We start from the raw sequence: 21,408 nt of genomic DNA on the forward strand, positions 1-21,408 counted from the left end.
TACTGGAAGGTCCAGGTTAGCAAAATGTACAAGCAGAGTAACTAAATATTGAAGAGAGATAATACTAATTAGAGATAAGAGAACCTATGTCCTAAGTTGATGTTTTATTAATTTTGTTCATCTGAATTGTTTTCCACATTTCTCGTGTGTATGGTTTCTGTGCTTTTGTTGTGAGTAAATACTGGTATGAATTAATCTCTCTCACTTATCTCAAGTTAGCTAGCTGGAGAGCTGCTTGTAAATAAAAAGGGGTTTAAAGGAAGATACATTGCCCTAATTTGGCCTACTGTTAAGGCAAGTTGCATTAAAAATAAAGGTACAGGAGAGAGATTAAGGATATACACTCTGCCATGAAGAATCAGTTGATAAAGGTAATAGCACTGATGTAATATACTTAGACTACTGTAAGGCATTTGACTTGGTACCACATGACATTTTGATTTAAAAACCTATAAAGATCTAAAATTAACATGGCACACATTAAATGGAGTCAAAGCTGGATATCTGATAGATCTCAAAATGTAACTGTAAAGGGAGAATTGAGCTATGTTTTTAATGGAGTCCTACAGGGATCCGTCCTTGGCCCTACACCATTTAATATTTTATTAATGACCTGAACGAAAACAAAATCATCCCTTGCAAAGTTTGCCGAGGACACAAAAATGGAAGGAGTGGCAAATAATGAAGACAGTTTCACTGATACAGAGCAATGCAGATTACTTGGTAAGCTAGGCGCGAGCAAACAATGTGCATTTTAATACAGCTAAATGTAAACGTGTATATCTAGGAACAAAGAATGTAGGCCATCCTTAGAAGCAGCGACTCTGAAAGAAGATTTGGTGATGTGACACTCTGGCCAAAAGGGCTAATACAATGTTTGGATGCAGAAATAGCGCATTGGTGTAACCCCTGCTGGAATACTGTGTCCAGTTCTGGTGCCCACAATTCAAGAAGGATGTTGATAAACCGGAGGAGGTTCATAGCAGAGCCACAAGAATGATTAAAGGATTAGAAAAGATGCCTTACAGGGATAGGCTCAAAAAGCTCAATAAATCTAGCTTAACAAAGAGAAAGCTAAGGGGTGACTTGATTACAGTCCAAGTACCTACACAGGGAACATTTAATAGTGGGAGCGTCAATCTAGCAGAGAAAGGTGTAATACAATCCAATAGCTGGAAGCTTGAAGCTAGACAAATTCAGAATGGAACTAAGACATTCATTTTTAAGCGTGAATAATTAACCATTGGGACAATTACCAAATGCTGTAGTGCACCATTGGCAATTTTTAAATCACATACTAAGATGATCTCTACTTCAAAAGGAATTATTTTGGGGAACTTCTATGCCCTGGGTGATACAGAAAGTCAGACTACATGATCAAAATGGTCCCTTCTTGCCTTGGAATCTGTGAATCACTATTTAGTCACACCACTGATTGTATTCTATAAACATTTCCAAAGACTGCTAGTGCATTTCTAGAGAATTGCATTAATTACACACTCCAGCTTTATCAGCCTTTTTTAAGGAAATATTTTTTCTGTCTTTTTGTAAATACCTACATGTTTTGTTTTTGTAGCCAATCCTTAACCTCCAAAAAAGCAAAAGTACAACCAGTACCAAATACCTCATCATACTTCAATACCAAGGTCCTGATCCAAAGCCCATGGAAGTCAACTAGAAGGCACTCATTGCCCACGATGTGCTTTGGATCACGTTCTAAGTGCCTTACTTAAAACTAGAGCTGTCAATTAATCACAGTTAACTCAAGCGATTAAAGCAAAACAAATTAACTAGATTAAAAATAATCGGTTGTGATTAATCACGAGTTTTAATTGCACTGTTAAACACCAATTTAAATTTAAACACCAACTGTTAAAAATACCAATTTAAATTTATTATAAATATTTTTGGATTTCCCCCCACCCCCCCTTTATGCTGCTTTACCTGGTGAGGGTCGTGGCGGAAGCACGAACATTAGGGAGGACAAGACCTCCCTTTCCTCCACAACAGGTTCCAGCTCCTCCTGGGGGATTCCCTAGCATTCCCAGGCCAATCAGGAGATATAATCCCTCCAGCATGTCCTGGGTTGGCCTCGGGGCCTCCTCCCCATGGGATGTGCCTGGTAGAGTTCCGACAGAAGCTCCTTATCAGGTGCCTGAAGCATCTCAGCTGGCTCCTCTCGAGCCAAGGAATAGGGGCTCTACTCTGAGGCTCTCCTGCATTGCTGAGTCCCTCACCCTGTCTCGGAGAGTAAGCCCAGCCACCTTGTGGAGAAACCTTATTTCCACTGCTTGTATCTGCAATCTAGTCCTTTTGGTCATTACCCAAAGTTCATGACCATAGGTGAGGATGGGGACGTAGATTGACGTATAAATCGAGAGCTTCATCGAAGAACTCGACTCCCGCTTCACCACCACGGATTGGTACTGCGCCCACATCACTGCTGCCGCCGCACCAATCCGCCAGTCAATCTCACGCCCCCACTTACCATCATTTGTGAAAAAGACCCCTAGATACTTGAACTCTTCCACTAAAGGCAGCTGCTCCCCGCCTCACCTAGAGAGAGCAGTCCACTTTCTTTCAGGAGAGGAGCATGACCTCCGATTTGGAGGTGCTGATTCTCAGCCCAGGTACAGTGCTCACTTTATATTATTTTCTTTTACAAATATTTGTACTATAAAAAGATAAAGAAATGATCATTTTCAATTTGCCTCATACAAGTACTATAGTGCAATCTCTTTTTCATGAAAGTGCAACTTATAAATATTTTTTTACATAACTCCACTCAAAAACAATGTAAAATTTTAGAGTTTACAATTCCATTCAGTCCTACTTCTTGTTCAGCCAATTGCTAAGACAAACAAGTTTGCTTACATTTACGGGAGATAATGCTGCCCACTTGTTATTTACAAGATCTCCTGAGAGTGAGAACAGGCCTTCACATTTGCACTATTGTAACTGGCATTGCAAGGAATTTACATGCCAGATATACTAAACATTTGTATTCATACTTCGACCACCTTTCCAGAGGAGATGCTTCCATGCTGAATTTAAATTGGTATTCAATTATTGATTAAAACTGTGATTAACCACAACTATTTTTTTAATCTCGCGATTAATCATTTGACAGCCCTACTTAAAACCTTTTACTTCAATGGGAATTCATAATGTTCAAAATCTGAACATATTTCATTTTTATTTATAATTCCACCACTCATTATGTAGCTGTTTTCTTGAGAAATTCTAAATCTGACACTATCTGCATTTTATATACGTTTATATAACATCTGTTCTGTGTTCGTGATATTATGAAGCATTCTCATGAAGTGGCTCATATTGTGAACTACAGGAGAGAGGTTCTTAGAATTGCAAAGGCAATAAATAAGAGCACTTCAACATTAGAAAAACAAGAAGTACAAGTCATTTGAAACAAATATACTTTTTTCTTTACTGCCTTTTTGTGAAAATTTATCACTTTATGTACACATTTAAGAGAATAATAGATTTTTTGATTTGGTGGGTGAACTGAAAAACCAGAAAAATATTTGGTTAGTTTCTAACAAATTGATTTTTTTTTAATTATTTTTTCCTCAACACCAAAATAAAAATCCCAGAAAAATTTAGACTGTGTCCATTTGAAATGACATTTTCCACTAGCAATGTAAATTTGAATCAATATTTCATTTCTAAAACGTTATTCTGAATCAATGTTTTCTTTTGAAATTGTCATTTTGAAATGAAATGTTGCCATTTTTTGTTTTGAAAATGTTGAAATCAAACGTTTCAACATTTAAGTCTTTGTGGATTTTTTAGTTTAGTTTTTTCAGCCAAAACTGTACACTGAAATCAATCCAAACAGTTTTGGTGCCCCAAAAGTTGATTTTTGGCAAACGTACTATTAAAAGAAATTTCACTGGAATTATTGCTATAATAAAGTGGCCCCACACAAAGTAATTTTCTTTTAAAACAAAATATAGTATGACAATCAGAGTATCTTCCACTCCACTGTGTGCTGATCTTTAGTTTTCGTCTTAAATCAAATGGATTAATTGCTCAGTTACCTTTCTGCACCACTTCCAGTCATTTGCAATACTTATTTTTACAGCTTAACCACATGAAGTTAACATCTCTTGATTTTTGCTTGATTGCAGTTTAATGAGAAAAATTCAAATTATCAATCAAAGGACTTGTCTACATGGTAGGGTAACATGCTCTATGGGGGTGTGATGCACTATGGGGGGTGTGATTTCCAAAGTGCACTAACATACTGCACATTAATTAATTGGTCTCCGTAGAACCTGCTGGTACACACTAAAAGTTCCGTATGTAGTACTGTTTCAAACACAATTATTTGAAAGCGAACCAGCAGTACATCCTTAAAGTACTTTACCATCTTTAATTACACAAGTCTCACAGGCAAGACCAATTGTCTTAAGTAAACTTTTCTCAATATTGGCAGTCTTCCCTCTTAACTATATAACGACTTCATAGTAGCACTAGTAGTAGTAATGTAGTATCAAGAAGTCCCAATCAGAATTGGGTCCCCACCATGCTAGGTGCTGTACATACATAAAACTCAGTCCATGTCCAAAGGAGTTTACAGACTAAAAAAATACAATTATTATTACAATTTTTCAAAATGCCTCTCTTTATCGAAGAGAAAATTGGAACATTTTTAAGGGAAGCTAGTGGAGGTAGACAAGGATTATCCCATTTTTTACTCATGGGGAAACTGAGGTTCAGAAAGGTTAAGCCTGACATCTGAAATGTCAGGCAGAGACCATTACAGAGACCAGTTCTCCCAGTTTCTAGTGCCTGGACTTAGACGACAAACCATTATCTTTTTTCTGCATACATTTGCTGGTAAAATCTTTGGTTTTAGATTATTATATTGAACGGCTCGTTACTAAAAGTATAGTTAATTTAAATTGTGCATGCGCACAGAAAAATATCAACTCTGTTTTCAGGTAAAAATATTTGAACAAGGCAAAATGAGCTAATAGTTATATTGATTATTCAATTGAGCAGCGCCAATAACATAAACCTTACAAAAACAAGTCAGACGCTTTTTTCATTTACTTATTGTCCGTCATGTTTTCAAATAATTTTTTCCCTGCTACCAAATTACTGGACTGCAGATGTCAGTGTTTATCAGTTTCCGATCATCGCTAGCGTGCAAGAGGAAAACCTACATGCCATACTAGGCCGTGGATTTCCTCCTGCCACTGGTACATCATGGTGATTTATGAAAGGAGTTCTAAGTCACTGGAAGCACTGCGTATGGAATGAAGCCTGAAGGATGAATCCTATCCACGGCAATAATCAAGACAAAAATAAAGATGAATGAAATCTGAGCACAAGCATGGTTCTGTATTTTGGTTCCTAGGAAATTCCAGTAGAGAACGTACTGGCCCAGAGCTCATGTAAACATTTCCGCACAAAACTCTCAACAGCAGCTCTCAAACATGAATACCATTGAACCCAGTAGGGTTCACAACTGCCTGATAGAAGTCCTTATAGAACTGAATAGGGATTAACCCAACAGGTTTCTACAAAAGCTATTCTATAAATGACTTAAGAATCTAATAGGTAGTGATAGGTTTACTATATTTGAATATTATTTTAAACTAAGCAATAGAATTCTATAGCAGGAATGCCATTTTCTATTAAATTCAATTGTACTTTTCCATAGAGGTTCAATAAGATTAAAAAAAAAAAGTACACACACTTGTTTTATATAATGCATTCTAGACCAGCTTTAAAACTTCTGAATCGTGTCTCTGTCCAATGGATACTTAATCCCTCAGCTACCATTTTGGGGTACGGGAGGGTGAAGGCTCCCATGGGAGGAGGTAGTCAAGGCTTACTTGTTGGTTTTATTTCTCACTCTCCCTCCCACAAACAAAACACACCTAGCACAGGAGTTTATATGGTACCACAGATGGTTGCTTTCGTGAGAGTAACAAAACAATGATAAATCCCACATTAAAAAAATGGAATTTGTGAGCACCCCCATAAGAATGAGTAAAAAATGATCACATGACTAGGATTTCGAGATAATTTTCTAGGATGTTGATGTTTAAGGTACAATCTGCCATACCTTTGGTGCTGTGCATTTTTGCCACCTGGAATCTTGGAAAGAGAGGGCAGTCTCCCCCCAGAATCATAAAAACAGTTTACTTCTGGTTATCACTTGCTCCAGGTAAAGAGCGTTTTCAGCTACCAATGAATTCAGATGAAGGAGGATTGTGCATGCTGGGTCTGTGATTATATTACAAAGAAATGCCAAAGAAATAATAAAGAAACCTTTTTATGAATCCTTTTACTACATCAAAGAAAAAAGAAAGCAAGGGAGCCATCACATGAGAGTAATGAAGGCAACTTTACCGCTGTACAGTTCAATCGGTTGTCCCCAATCTAATGCTCAGAGTTCTAATTTTGGTGAAATCATCCCATTTTAAAAATGGTGTCTATCATTCTGTTAATTCAACACAAAGATGGACTACAGATCTTATAAATAAATACCTTCTATGAATCAAAATGGAAGACTTATTCCCAGTGCTCCTAACTGTAAATTCTAACACATTTTTAAGTTTTGTTCTTCAGGGAAAGATGACAGAGGCATCTTCGATATGAGGACTTACAGAAAACAGCTGGTTAAACAGTCACACATTTTATAAAAAATGATCTTATGACGGATGTAAAAACAGAGTAAAGAAATAATGCTAGAAACCAATGACTAATAGATACAATGTTAGCCATTTATTTTTAATATAGCTACTTCCTATTTAAATAGGAGGGATTCAAGCTGCAATACAGCATTTCAACAAGTATCATGAAATAAAATCCTCAATCATTTTAACACTTAGCATATTCCGTTCTGATTGGTGCCATATTAGATAAATATATACAAGCAGCAAAAAGCAGTCGTCGTTTCAAACCCTAATGTAGTCATAAAAATAATGCAGCACAGCAACAAGTTTACTGGAGTGTTCCCTGAACCAGATGTACAGCTGTTTATTTTTTCAAATGAAGACTTTGGAAATGATTCTCTCTTCAGCATTTAAACAAACTGACAAGCACAGAAACATGAATCAAGAATGTTTGCATGAAATCACATAAATAGTGATAGGTCATTTTCAGTTTATTAAAAAACCCAATCAGATCTACTACAGTATGTAGCAGGCATCTTACATGAGAGGCAAGGCTAATATTCCCACCAAGAACATACCTTCTCTATTTTTGCTTTCCTGGCATTATGCACAAACCTGCGTCCCAGCTTCTTGGCATACCAAATAGAGGCAAACATTGTAGTGATTGTTCAGATTTCAGTCTGGATATGCAGCACAATAAACTTCCACCAGAGCTCAAATACAAGTCTAATGATGGTAAAGGTCTCACTACTACGCTGTTGCTTTCTCAGCTCCTCTCATAGTGGTTTCTGAAAAACCCTGTATGGCCAGTCTGCAGGTGTATTTACATACTGCCAGCAGGAGGTCCAGGGTGAGGCATCTTTGCATCCAGCTCACATCCAGTCGGCTAAGTGCCTGTCTGCAGTTCTTTAGCACTGTCACCACAAACTACATGTGTGTCAGTATGAAAGGAAGCTGCAGTAAACTAGTGTAGCAGACAGCTCACCTCCTGCTTCTTGTGTTCTGAAATTTAACTCTTTGATTCTTTTTCATTTGCTAGTATGCACTGACAGGAACAACAGTTTCAATGCAAGATACACAGTACCACAGGTTAATCAAAAGGGGCAGAAGTGCTGATAGAATAGGAATGCATATTCATTATTAGATGAAGGAACAGGTGTTTTACATGGCCAAATGCAATTAAAATATGAAAGAGAAATGAGTGAACTGATTCACTGATCACACTGTTGTAAGTTGTATATATTTCTCTCCGGTTTTTCAGTTGACAAGTTAAAAAAACATAACATCCATTCAATTTATTTTCTGATACCAAATGTAGCTTTAAGAGATGTAAGACTCACTTGAGGATCTTTGCTATGTGAACTCATTCATTATGAAACAAGAAACTGACATTCTTAAATTTGCTCTTTAAGTTCTGCCTTATCTCAGCTTTGTTTGCTCCTCTTCCTTTAATCACTAGTTATTTTACATGGAGCGGTGAAATGCTTACAAATGCTTATTTTTTACACAAAAACAACAATCTGCTGCTTTCCTTTTGCCACATACCTCGGCTTTAACCCTTCCATTTGCTTTGCTGTTAAATTCTCTGTTAAGCATTAGGCAGAAATATATCCTTTTTGGCTGCAGATTTAAGAAAAACAACCAGATGTTCTTCCCAGCCAAGGGCAGTTTTCAAGCCATAAACTTACAGGGTTTCCAGCAGGGCTTCACATTTGATATTAATTAGCATCATAGGACAAATCCCAGCCCAGGCTCTCCCCGTCCCAAGGCTATAGAAGTGCTAAGAAGTAACAGAACCATGCAGGGGTAGAATTTGTGGAGCCCACACCCAGGAATTACTTCTGCCCCGCCATGAGGGTTGGGACAATTCACGATTAGCAGTGACTGGCTAGTAAGCCGACTGTTAAATCGTTCCAGTAGCTACTGCATTCCTTGGAATTCATGCACAAGAGCTTCCATGGAGATGGATCTAGTAAAGCTTCAGGGCCTAAGAGTTTGGGAAGGAAAGGATTCCTCCCCAGTTTAAGACTCCCACACACAGCCCAGCCACATGCTGGTGTCCACACCAACTCCCTGCGCCTCAGTTTTCTCACCTGTAAAATGGAAATAGTGATACAGACTCCTCTGTAAAGTGCATAGAAATTTTCACAAAAAAACTGTTTTTGGCAAAAAATTCAGGTTTCTTGGGAGTTTTTTTTTTTTATGCAAACCTGAAAGATTCTAACTAAAATTTTAGTGTCTGGTGAAATCTTTGGGAAACTTTTTTTTTTTACACTGCCAACCAATTCTAATTAATTTAATTAATACCTAGTTAATCCGGTCAGTCCTAACATTACAAGCCAGGTCATCAGAAAGATTGGGCAAAAACTGGCATATCTGGATTGAGGATGTTGAAAGGGAGTTACCAGTCCCATAGTACCGTTCTCCTCTCCCCGCCACCCGCTGGACTCTAAAGAAAGGACAGTTGAATCTCCAAGGTGCAAAGACTGATTAGATTCCAGTGCTGGGTTTACAATGGCATGATGCCCACACTCAGAAGGGGCCCCATCGCCCAGACAGTGACCCTGTGTCTCCGCACTCCACCTCGAGACCCTGCCCCCACTCAGCTTCTTCCCCCAAGGCCTCGCCTGCTGCTTGTTCCTCTCTGCCCCCTCGCCCACTTCCCCTCTCACTCTTCTCCACCCCCTTCCCCCTATGTGAACTGTGGGCAGAGTCTAGGGAGAGAGAGGCAAAGTGGGGGCGCGGCCACAGGCCAGGTACTAGGGCTCACAAAAAAGATTAATTCAGCCCTGATTACATCAACTTATAATCAGGGTGTGCTACACAATGCAACTTGGCATCACAGGAGGAGGGGGGTATGCAGAGTGACCCAGCTTCAGGGGGTATGCATTGTGAGGTGAATCCTCCTGGAAAGGATTGTTAACCTTCATCAAAAGAACAATGCCCTGGAAGAGTCTGCAGAAAACTGAAGACCTCATATTTAAAAAGGAGTAGCCACGGATCAGAAAAATAGAAGGAAGAAAAAGTAATGTCACTCTGATGCTTTTTAACCAACACTATAAATTTTCATGCAAATTATAATCCTACTTGCATATATACACATATACTGGAACATTACTCCCCCACCAAGTTTTAGACACCAAAAAAGTATGCTTTGAAATTGCTTGAGTACTATTCCATGTGAATGTATTTCTTCATCTTTTTTAGAGAGAGAGGCAGAAAGAAAGCCACTATTTATATAGAATTTACAGTATTATTCTTCTGTATGCACAGCTGCTTATAGCCAGTCAACAGAGGAAATCCAAGTTCAAAGACAAATCTTATTTTCATGCCTTACTGCTGGCTTCATTAGTGGCATTACTGATCTGTTATTCACAAAAATATAAGTAAACAAAAGCCAAAATTGCAAAGCCCCATTGAAAGGAAAAGAAAATTGTTCACTTAATGAAGAAAAACAAGGCAGCATAGTAGAGAGATCATTTCCTCCATCGACCCAAAAAATTAGACACAGGAGGGTAAAAGAAATGGAAGAATTATAAATGTATTTCTAAAACTCAAAACCACATATATCCCAAAAGGTATACTAAAAGAAATGGTCAGATTATAAACCATTTCATTACAGTTCCTTCATAAACTAAGCATTCAGAAATAGTCAAAAGTGGGCTTAATGGGATTTGTACCTCTCGATTTTTTTTTTTATTTTTTTTTTACTGTAACTACAACAAAGCCTTGTTTTACAGAGAAGTTACAAGCTGTACTGCTTTAGAAAACTGGAGCTCCCAGCTGTGGTCTGTTCACAGGAGGAATAAGTACTATAGGTTGATCAGTGAAATGCTGTGTTCAAGGACAGACAGGTGGATGTGATTGTGTAAGACTACAATTGCCAATACGAGATAATCAGTTAAGAGCAAATTTTACAAGGGGCTTCTTGCTGGGAATGAGTGGGTGCTTTCAATCAAATGTTCACATGTATACCATATATTAAATAGGATTCTCAGGATTATGTGAGCAGAGTTAGTCTGTAGACAAATCTGTGGATGCACAAACAAAATGAAGTGGTTGATTGCTGCCTCTGATAAAATCCTATTATTCTCATGACATCACCTGTAGTATGAAATAAATGGCAAGTGATGCCCAAAGTATTGAAATAGACAATTATTTCAAACACCTTGCTATTTGTTGATATACTTCATTTTTGACTGACAGCCTCTTTTTTCATTTTTAATAGTTCCATTGTACTTAAACAGCACATATAAAGCAGTGCAGCTTAGCTCGAGACAGGGCATTCATCTTCACTTGTTAAGGGATGCACAAGTGGTGATGTCATCCCCACTGTGGTGAATATACATGTCATCTCTATAGTAAGTGTGTGCGCACGCAGTGTAGAAAATAGCCTCTTGCGCTCCTGCCAGCGTGTGTTTATTCAAACACACACAATAGACAAAATGTATATACATCACAGATGAAGTTGATAATTAAAAATAAAGTTTACCCATATAATAAAGCAATTTCTATAATAATATTAAAACAGCCATATTAGGAAAAGGTTAGCCATTTAGGGCCTGGACAGATCCTGAGCATCTGCTACTCCCAATGAAGCTTTAATTCCCATTCACAAGTTAAAGGAGATACAATTAGGGCTAGTATAGTAACCCCAGCCCTGGGTTTATCAATTCACATCAGGCAGAGCAGGGTGTGAGGAGAAAGAGAGGAAGAGAACAAACCAGGAGATTTCAGAAATGGATTGGACTGATCGTATTCAACCATCAGTTTTCCCTCCTTGAGAATGCTATTGTTCCAGCTGATCTTCCAATACAACAACATCATGTTGTGAAGGGTTATGAAAAGCTGTACTAGTCAGCGCACCTAGAAGTGCTTGTGCCACTTATTTTGAGAGCCCAGCTCCTAGATGCCTACCTCACACAAAGGCCAGTGTAGACAGCAGCTCTGGAGAGCATTTTCAGAGTCTGGTTTCATTGCTATATACAGGGTTCTTACAGGATGACCTCTCCTCCTTTCTATTATAAACAGCATTTTTTCCTAGACATGCCCAAAGTGACTATGTCTGCCTCAGCAACTGCAAAAACCCACTCTGCCTTATCTACAAAGATTCTAAATTCCTCATGATCAGGAAGATAGAACAATGATTAATAATGATACTTTGCACATCTGTAAAGTCTTTCACTAGAGGAGCTCAATAGTTTCATGAACAAATTAAACTTTATCACTGTCAGATTGGTATTTTATAGATGGGGGAAATGAAATTATTTACAGGTTACATGATTCATCACAGGTGATGTAGCAAGTCAGTAGCAGAGTCAGGAATAGACCCTAGGAGTTCTGATTTACAGTTACTTGTTCTAGCAAAAATGAAAGAGGAGGTATGACAAAGTGGGGTTTTCCCCCTTGTTATGTTGTACGTGAGTCTTACTGTTTTGCATGAATACTGTGCGTACCTCAGTTTCCCTGCATATTGCACCAAAGCATAGACAGTGGGAATAATGGTGTGTCACTTTTGCTGAGGCCCTTGAGGACAGGGGAGGCTGCCCAGCTGCCTGCATATAAGCAATGGACAGTGCCCTTCGTAACCTGAGAACCAGGAAGGGGATGTGACCAGGTGACATTTTGCCCAGGAAGCAAGACAAAGACCAGGAGGAGGGGCAACGGGCATGTCGGGGGATGGGCAGTGGGGTCCAGTTCAGTCTCCTGTTTGGGACCCAGAGGAGGGAGTCCAGGGGCTCCACACCCTGGATCCCCTCAAGATGGGCTTTGCTGGAAATTCCCGATTTCTGTGCTAACAAATTCTGTTCTACACTGTGTTCCTGTCAACTAATAAACCCTTCTGTTTTACATGCTGACTGCGAGTCACTGCTGAATGCAGAATTGGGGTGCAGGGCCCGTCTGGCTTCCCCAAGGTCCCATCCAGGTGGACCCGCTGCGGGAAGTACATGGTGAGAACAGGGGTGCTGAATGTTCCAAAGTCTGACCCAGGAAGGCTATAGCTGAGGAGGCTTTTTGCCCTGGACAGCGTGCCCTGAGGGGAGTCCTGGCTGGCTTCATACAGAGCTGTTCCAGAGCACTGGGCCTGTGACTCCGTGACAGAAGGAGAAGGGAAAACAGATGAAAGGAACGTTGGAGCAAGAAACTGGAAAGCAATAAAGATGAAATGGTGGATGCTGAGGAAAGCAGTGGCCCCTTTTCTTTTTCATTTTCCTGGCTCTAACTCCTATAGCCCTTCTCTTGTGCCGGGTCACTTTGCTCTAGAGATTCTCGCCTCTGAAACTCAACTACAACAAAGGGTCATAGAATCATAGAATATCAGGGTTGGAAGGGACCCCAGAAGGTCATCTAGTCCAACCCCCTGCTCGAAGCAGGACCAATTCCCAGTTAAATCATCCCAGCCAGGGCTTTGTCAAGTCTGACCTTAAAAACCTCTAAGGAAGGAGATTCTACCACCTCCCTAGGTAACGCATTCCAGTGTTTCACCACCCTCATAGTGAAAAAGTTTTTCCTAATATCCAATCTAAACCTCCCCCACTGCAACTTGAGACCATTACTCCTCGTTCTGTCATCTGCTACCATTGAGAACAGTCTAGAGCCATCCTCTTTGGAACCCCCTTTCAGGTAGTTGAAAGCAGCTATCAAATCCCCCCTCATTCTTCTCTTCTGCAGACTAAACAATCCCAGCTCCCTCAGCCTCTCCTCATAAGTCATGTGTTCTAGACCCCTAATCATTTTTGTTGCCCTTCGCTGGACTCTCTCCAATTTATCCACATCCTTCTTATAGTGTGGGGCCCAAAACTGGACACAGTACTCCAGATGAGGCCTCACCAATGTCGAATAGAGGGGAATGATCATGTCCCTCGATCTGCTCACTATGCCCCTACTTATACATCCCAAAATGCCATTGGCCTTCTTGGCAACAAAGGCACACTGCTGACTCATATCCAGCTTCTCATCCACTGTCACTCCTAGGTCCTTTTCCGCAGAACTGCTGCCTAGCCATTCGGCCCCTAGTCTGTAGCGGTGCATTGGATTCTTCCGTCCTAAGTGCAGGACCCTGCACTTATCCTTATTGAACCTCATCAGATTTCTTTTGGCCCAATCCTCCAATTTGTCTAAGTCCTTCTGTATCCTATCCCTCCCCTCCAGCGTATCTACCACTCCTCCCAGTTTAGTATCATCTGCAAATTTGCTGAGAGTGCAATCCACACCATCCTCCAGATCATCCTGGCACTAATGTAACCCTTAAATTATGGGCTGCTACTGCTTGCAATTTGATGTACTGGTACTATGCAGCATAATAGTATAAGAGAACAAGGAAAGTTTTAAACTTAGCCAGTTCTCTCTCCTTTCCTCTTTTATTTTGTTAAGCCTTGGAGTGGAGACAAACTTAACTATGGTACTTAATTTTGATTTTAGAAATTGATTTTCCACTCTAAAATCTGCTGGTGCTTGGGAAACTCTAGCGAGCCACACAATTAACATTGCAAACTTTAGCAACCTTTTACAAAAACAGAAAACCCAACAACTTTAGTAACGCCAGTTTTGCTCTTACCTTTGCCTATGGTTCAGCGTAAGTTTGTCAAAAGTACGCAAATAACTTCAAAAATTTCTATCAGAGAAACTTGTTAAAGTTTCTCTCAGCAGTTAAAGTAAACAGTACAAAATAAAAGTGGCACTGAAAAACCCTAAATTTACCATTAAACTGCTCACATTCTTGCAACAAATGAAAGTAAGGAGTATACTGTTAACATCAGACTTGTATTTGTATGGTGAAATAATAAAAAATAATAAATATAATAAAACCCCCACACTTTATCCTTGAGGAGGGAAAGGGAAAGAATAAACCACACATGACAAATGCTAGTCGCATATGTTGCTATGGCACTTCTTGGAAAGTACTCAGACACAATGGTGATGAATGCCATGTATAAATGAACAGAATGCAATTAATTTCAGTGAAAGGAGGCTCATACTCTTACCATCTATGTATCTATGTTAAGACGTATATGGCCCCCATCACTGAAATATCAGAATGCCTCACAATCTTTGACATATTTATCCTCACAACAACCCTGTGAGTTAATGCAGTGACCGCTTTGGCTAGCCACCTGAATATATACTGGGGGGTGGGGGTCAGGCAGGACAGTATATGGGCAACTAGCCCATATGTCCGTGGTGCTACTGTCAAAACGTGAAGGTAATTGTAGAGACTCTGATCAAATCGGTGTGTAGTGGGGCAGCTGCCCCACACAGGAGGGAAGAGTTAAAGCAGGCCAGAGGGAACCTGCGCAGTTAGAGGAGGGCTCACTAAGCGAGCCAATTGGGAGGTGGCTTGTTGCAGCGGCCAATCAGGGCCAGCAGGGGCCATTTATAACGACTTCTCAACAGAGCAGAGAGAGTCTCTCCTTGGCCTGCTAGGGAGAAGGACTGGCTGCCTAGGAGCACTGTGGCTAGAGCTGTGCTGGGCAGGGTAGCAGAGCAGAAGGAGCTTCCGGCTCCAGACCGAGGCCCTGGAGGAAGGGCAGATAAGGTGCTAGGGCTGCCTCCACTTGCCCTGAGGGAAGTGACCAACACAGACTGCAGTTTGCCCCTGGAGCAAGGGATTAGGCTGGTAACCGTAGCAAGCCACTGAGGCAAGTGGCTGGACTATCGACTGCTGGTTACCCAAAAGAGGGGGAGACAGCTGAGCGGGACACAGCCGGAGGGCTTTGCCCCAGAAGAGGATGCCATGGCCTGGGGAGTGACGCGGGTCACAGAGTGGTGGAGACAGAAAAGCGGGAGTAACTGCGAGCGAGACACCACTGGAGGAGGGTGCCCTGTGGAAGGACTTGAGCTAATTCTAGAATGGCCAACAGGAGGCACCATGGTGGTGAGTCTCACACCATTACATGGTGGAATAGGGGCCAGTGTAATTGCCATAAAAATCAGTTTGTACCTCTTTACCAAGCCACCTTCCTCGCCTTATTTGAACCCTTCCTAACAAAGCTACAACTGCACTGCATACAACGTTGCTCTGTCATCCATGAGAAGAAAGTCAATCGAACAGAACCATCACTGGTCAAAGAACCTCAAGATTTTTTTGGTGGCTGAAATTGTCAAGTTATTTATCAAGCTTTCTTCATCATAAAATCAGAACATTTGACCAGCTCTAATGCTCACTGGCAGTCTAAATTGTATGGGTCATCAGCCTTCACCTGGGCTCCAAGCCTTTGGAATTTTAAAAAACTCTCTGCTCTGTGATGGTATTTCCAGGCAATAGTTTACTTTTTATTTCTAAATTTCACAGATGAGCAATCCACCTTCATCCCTTTGCCAAATCAGCTATTGTCACTCCAGACACTTCAACATTCCTCTCACATGGCATTTATGTGCTAAAATGGAAACAGTGGAATGACCTCGCTACCCTTGAAACCGGTGGAAAAGCCCCTAACAAAGGAGGGAAGAGTATCATAAAAGCAGGTAATTGGTCCTTGTTTCCCTACCACCCCGGCAATATCGTAGTAGCTTTTCACTTTCCATGTGTAGCTGTTGCCGAAGCAGAATGCAAAACAGATAAGGGACAGTTTGACCCTGGACACATTTTGAATTAAAAACGCTTGGCTTGCCATGATCAATCTTTTGCTCTTCACACAGGACTGTGCCAGGATAAACAGCTCCACAAAGCGTGGTAACATGTTAGCCCCTTAATCTGGATGGGTCTTGGGAAGGAGGTGGAAAGGAACTCTGCTTTCTGCAGTGGGTTGAACTAAAGGTGCTGTCTCCTTGCTTCAGTTTCACAGAATCAGGCAGAAAGTAATGTGACAAAACCACACTCCTAAATGGTTCCGAGGTGACATGGGAATACCTATACAGCATACAAGAATAATCACCTGCAGTAATTAATAATAATAATCATCACCTGCAAGGTTGCCTTCAGAACCATTTAAAAAGAATGATTCTCAATGTCATTGTGGGCCAACAAGAACTGCAAGCTTAAGGGAAGGCAAGGTCCAGTTGCTCTACCACCTAATATGACAGACAAAATTGTCCACTGGTTAATAGAAAAATTCTCTTATTTCACCAAATCGGACTGGGCAGAGATCAGAGAAAACATTTCTCAACATCTGAGACAATGAACTGCTAATCTGACACTCCCTCAGTGCCAGCATAGAGGCTCTTCCAGTGTTGCAAACTCTGCAATTTTATCACTAGTCTCATGGAACTTCATGTTATTTCAGAAAAGGCAGCTGCCAAAATCAAGCGATAGCACAAAGATTGCAGCTTTTTTAAAAAAAAAATTTCTAGCCCTCAAGCTGATGGGAAAAGCTTGAAAAACATGACTTGTGTCACCTAAAGCCTCAGAAGCCAAATAAAAAGAAAACATAACTTATTCCTGTTTCGGTTTTTTAAAGTCACCAAGTTTCAAGTCAATTCCTGCTTTGTCGGGGTCTGACTCATGAGTTTGAGCATATGGAGATGACAATATTGCTCTGCCCTGACCAATGCTGGAAGCCCAAGAACAGTGGGTTATCACAGCCATGATCAAAAATAAAAAGTGTTAGTTTCATAATATGCAAATTAGCAAACATGGTGGCCTTCAGGACTAGGTGGATGTTCTAGTCTTTCAATGGTGTTTGAAGGTGAAAACTCAGATCAAGGACATATATCACCTTTGCAGATGCCACCTACACATCAGCTGTGAGAAAAGTCACCACCTCTCATCTTTTGTTTTAGTAGCAGGTAACATGGAACAAAGGAGCCCTGGTTCATTCTGCTGGATTCAGAGTTAGAGCTATGAATGGATTTGCTGTATTAGTTAGGGGTTAAATCTTAAAAGTGACAGATTATGTGCAGCAATTGCATGAGCATACATGGTCAAGTGGGTGCATAAGATGCCTCTCACCCATTCTTTCATGGCTGAGCAAGGGTCTCCCAGATAGCATGGACAGATTTCTCCTGTGCTCTTTGGAGTACTAGCCTCTCCACACCATCACATAATCCAACAAACACACCAAAGGGAATGATTTGCTCCACCTTAATGGACAAAGCAGATTACTCATCCACCATGCACAGTAAGCAGCCCTAGAAGAGATTGTCTCCCTGGGGAGATGGTAGACTCCGAAAAGGTAAGAATTTCACTGGGGATTGGAAACTCCTGTATCAATGAGATTATTCTCTTCCAAGAGGGAGTTCCCCCTGCCATCCGGAAGCAGACTTTGGAGACAGGAGACAGCATGGTAACAGAAAGGGGCAAGAGCAGCTGATTCCTCCTCTGTACAAACATAGTAGTGTGACCCTGAAGAGCTATCACCCATAACATTCTGGCCACCTAACAATATCCTATATTTCCCCAACTCTTCCCACAGTACTGAACAGGCTACATTGTTTTCACGACTGAGGCTGCAGGAGACCTACTCACTGGATATTGCTTCAACCCCTTCACTTGTACCTCCAGCTTATTTGTGTTTTTGAATTCACTGTTTCAAGAGTCTGGAGCAGCTTTTGCACGCTCCTGGTTGCTTCTGCAAATACGGTCTAGGAACTCAAACCAATGCCCCAAACCTGCCTCTTGAAACACTGACAACTTGTGAATGCTCATACTTCACTTTTAAAAATCCCCTATAAAAATAAGCAATTCAACCAACTGATTGCATACTAAGTTACTCTACTGTAAGAGTATTGAGTAGGATCTTTTATGAAAGTTTGTAAAGCACAGAACTGAATACTCATGAGCTGTATAAAAGTTATGGTTATGAATGCATGTATATGTATGTAAGCAGATTCTGAATGAACTTTCCCCTAACATCCAGTGTTGAGCTGGGGAAACGGACTTCAGGAGCTGATTTCCTTTGCCTGGACACACCCACCTGCCTAGGTGCTCACCATGATGGAATTGCTTGCCCAAATGATCACCTGTGGCTGGTGTTGGATCCCCAATCTCCTGGTTATTGGGGCAGGAGTAATAAAGGGTTGTTATCCTTGTTGTGTGAACACAGGGCAGCAGAACTGTACCTGGCATACCCTCCACTAACAGCTGAAATCTCTGAGAGCTGAAGTGGGTGGCCCTGAAGACATCTTGGTGAGTGGCCAGCGGGGTGGCTGTTTGAGAGGCGTGGTGAGTGGGCAGCCAGGTGGCTGGTAGAGAGGGCCAGAGCAGAGCTCAGCAGAGAGGCATGGCAATCGGCCGTTGGGGCAACAAGCAAGTGCCCGAGCAGCAGAGAGCATAAGATGCCTCCTTGCCCACCCCCTCCTTCTACCCAGGATAGGAGATGAACCTCTGAACTCTGGACTGCACTGGCCAAGGACAGCAACTGTGTCCAGAGTACAAAGAAGTGATGAGTACATTAAAGCGATTTTTGGGTTGCTGGTCTTAAGAACCTGAGAGGAAAAGGACACTGCCCAACTTACTTAGGGGTGGGTCTTTTGTTCATGGTTTATGTTTATGAACCCTAGTGTTTACCCAAATTGATGCTGAGTTACTTCCCTCCTTTTATAAAAAGTTTTTGCTACACTCATACTCTGTGCTTGCGAGGGGAGAAGTATTGCCTCTTAGAGGCACCCACAGATGGTGGGTAATTGTCCCCAGTCACTGGGTGGGGGCTCGAGCCAGTTTTGTGTTGTATTGTTGAAAAGGAACTCCTAGATATTGAACCCTTGTTGCTGCTGGCTCCAAGTAGCAGAACGGTTACATGTATATATATATAGACAGTATCTCACAACATGGTGATCAAGCAGGGAGGGGGCTCAATCAGACAATAGTGGCTTCAGAACCATTGTCCCACCCAGGAAAAAAAATCAATGAGAAACCATCAAAGCAAATAGGAAAAGTTTGAAACGGAAAAGAAAATTACAGCCTTTGACAACTAAGAAACAAGGGCCTTTTCCCCACCTTGAATACCTGTAGTGACTAAAGAACAAAACAAAAAGCCAGCAAACCCTTTTAAAATGGAAGAGGTTTGAAATGAAATCCTTGGACAAACTGAAGGACAGCCTGCAGGTAGGAAGTTGTGCATGAAATCCTGGATCCTCCCAGTAGCTAGGGGGCACATGGGGAAATTGTTCAAAGGCAATAGGTAACTTGTATTAGAAAAGGGAGTTTATCCAATATGAAATGTAAAGCCTAAGGTTGAGTTTTTGTTTATTTTCTGTGTAATCTGTAGATGTTTACTTCCCTTACTACTTCATCTTTGAATCTGTAGTTTTTGTACTGAATACGTATTTTGTTTATTTTTACCCCAAGCAGGTCTCTGCTGTAGAAAGTGTGAGGACTGTGTGCACCAAAGTGAACTGATAACTGGGGTGAGAGGGGCTGGTTTCATGCTTTCAGTAATGCTGAACCAGAGGGGTCCAAATGTCTGGTAACTAAGAACACAAGGAGGAAGGATTTGGGGAGACTCAGGATTGGAAGGGCTCTTGGTGTCATTCTGGAAGAAATAACTAGGCTGATGAGAGCAAGGGAAGGACCTTATGCTTGTGCTGGCAAGTGGCGTCAGGGATTTGAACCACAGGCACTAAGGCACCCCAAGATTACATCCCAAGGGCTGACAGAACCCCATACTGGTCTGGGTAGTCGACAAAACGTCACAGGCACCCATAGGGCTCATTTGTATCCATGAGGCCTTTTGAAAAGTACAGTTCTAAGAACTAGTCCAACCCACAGCCATAGCAGAATCTTTAACACGTTGGGATCACAACTCAGGCGCTGTGTCCCACACCTGCTAACCATGCTGCCTCTTACAGTACTTTTACAAAAAAACATCAACATCAGCCACATTATTCACTGGTACTGGTTATTTGCAAGGTAAGATAAGCAGATGGTACAATCTTTAAGCCTCAGTTTCAACTTGATGAGGACTAAAAACCCACTGTGATTAGCTCTTCCAGTATGAAGCGAAAATCACTATTAAAGCATAAGATACAACATGACATTCTTTACATAAAGCATTACTGTTAGCGTGCTTCTAGGAAACGGCTCAAAAATGAAACATGTTGTCCTCATGTATTTCTGTCCTTCATGTGGAAAAGGGCAGATTAATTCATTGGCTCCAGCCCACCCACTGTGGGCATAGCGCACATCAAGGTATGGCTGTCATGAAGAAACAGCGTATGCTAAGTCTTATGTTTCTCTTCACCCTTTGTGAGAGGGCACTGAACATTAAACAGCATACCAGTAGGAGTTGTGTCTCCAGCTGTTTCTTGAAGAAGGCACACAATCTGTTTCGGTCTCCATCGCCTTCACTTTTAATACATTTAGGAGTGCCTCATCTCATTCACTGAAGACAAAAGGTTTCATTTTCAATTAGATCTGTGCTGGAGGTGGAGGAGCAATAACAAGGCATACTAAATCACCGGCACAAACAGCTAAGAAATAGAGAAAAATACAATACTACAAATATATAAAAAACAAACAAACACAAACTGATCTACTTTAATAGCAGCAGGTCCAAAATTATACAAAGGCTCATTCCATCTCAAGTCCAAGATAATAAAATGAGTTATAACCCATTTACACTAAACTCTGGGCTTCATAAAAGAAGGTAATTTCTCCATAATACTTCTCCACACATAGTAGACTAAATGTAAGGGAGAGTGCATCTGATTTATGGTAATATTAAAAAGCATGGTCCACTTGGCTTATGTACATTGATAAGCTCTTGTAAAAGCAACCAAGTACACCCTCAAAACATTATGGAATATTACATAAAAACAAACTGTCTTTACCCATGTGTCTTCCTTGTGTCTAATTTTAAATTATGATGATATAAATAAA

General features: G+C 40.9%; 1 protein-coding gene across 18 annotated transcripts in view; it reads right to left on the reverse strand.

The window, feature by feature from the left end:
• Nucleotides 1–21,408, reverse strand: part of DLG2 (discs large MAGUK scaffold protein 2) — a 1,511,004-nt gene that overhangs the window by 725,228 nt on the left and 764,368 nt on the right. The window contains exon 1 of one of the 18 annotated variants that reach the window (XM_048841026.2): nucleotides 7,232–7,438. The exons of 16 other annotated variants lie outside the window; for them this stretch is intronic. In XM_048841026.2, coding sequence (XP_048696983.1) covers nucleotides 7,232–7,309 — 78 coding nt within the window. In that variant the 5' untranslated portion in view covers nucleotides 7,310–7,438. Of the gene's footprint in view, nucleotides 1–7,231; nucleotides 7,439–21,408 lie in introns of those variants that run through there. One more of the 18 variants, XM_048841043.2, reaches the window with a different exon arrangement.

The sequence above is a fragment of the Caretta caretta genome, chromosome 1, assembly GCF_965140235.1.
Source record: "Caretta caretta isolate rCarCar2 chromosome 1, rCarCar1.hap1, whole genome shotgun sequence".
NCBI classification, from domain to species: Eukaryota; Metazoa; Chordata; order Testudines; family Cheloniidae; genus Caretta; species Caretta caretta.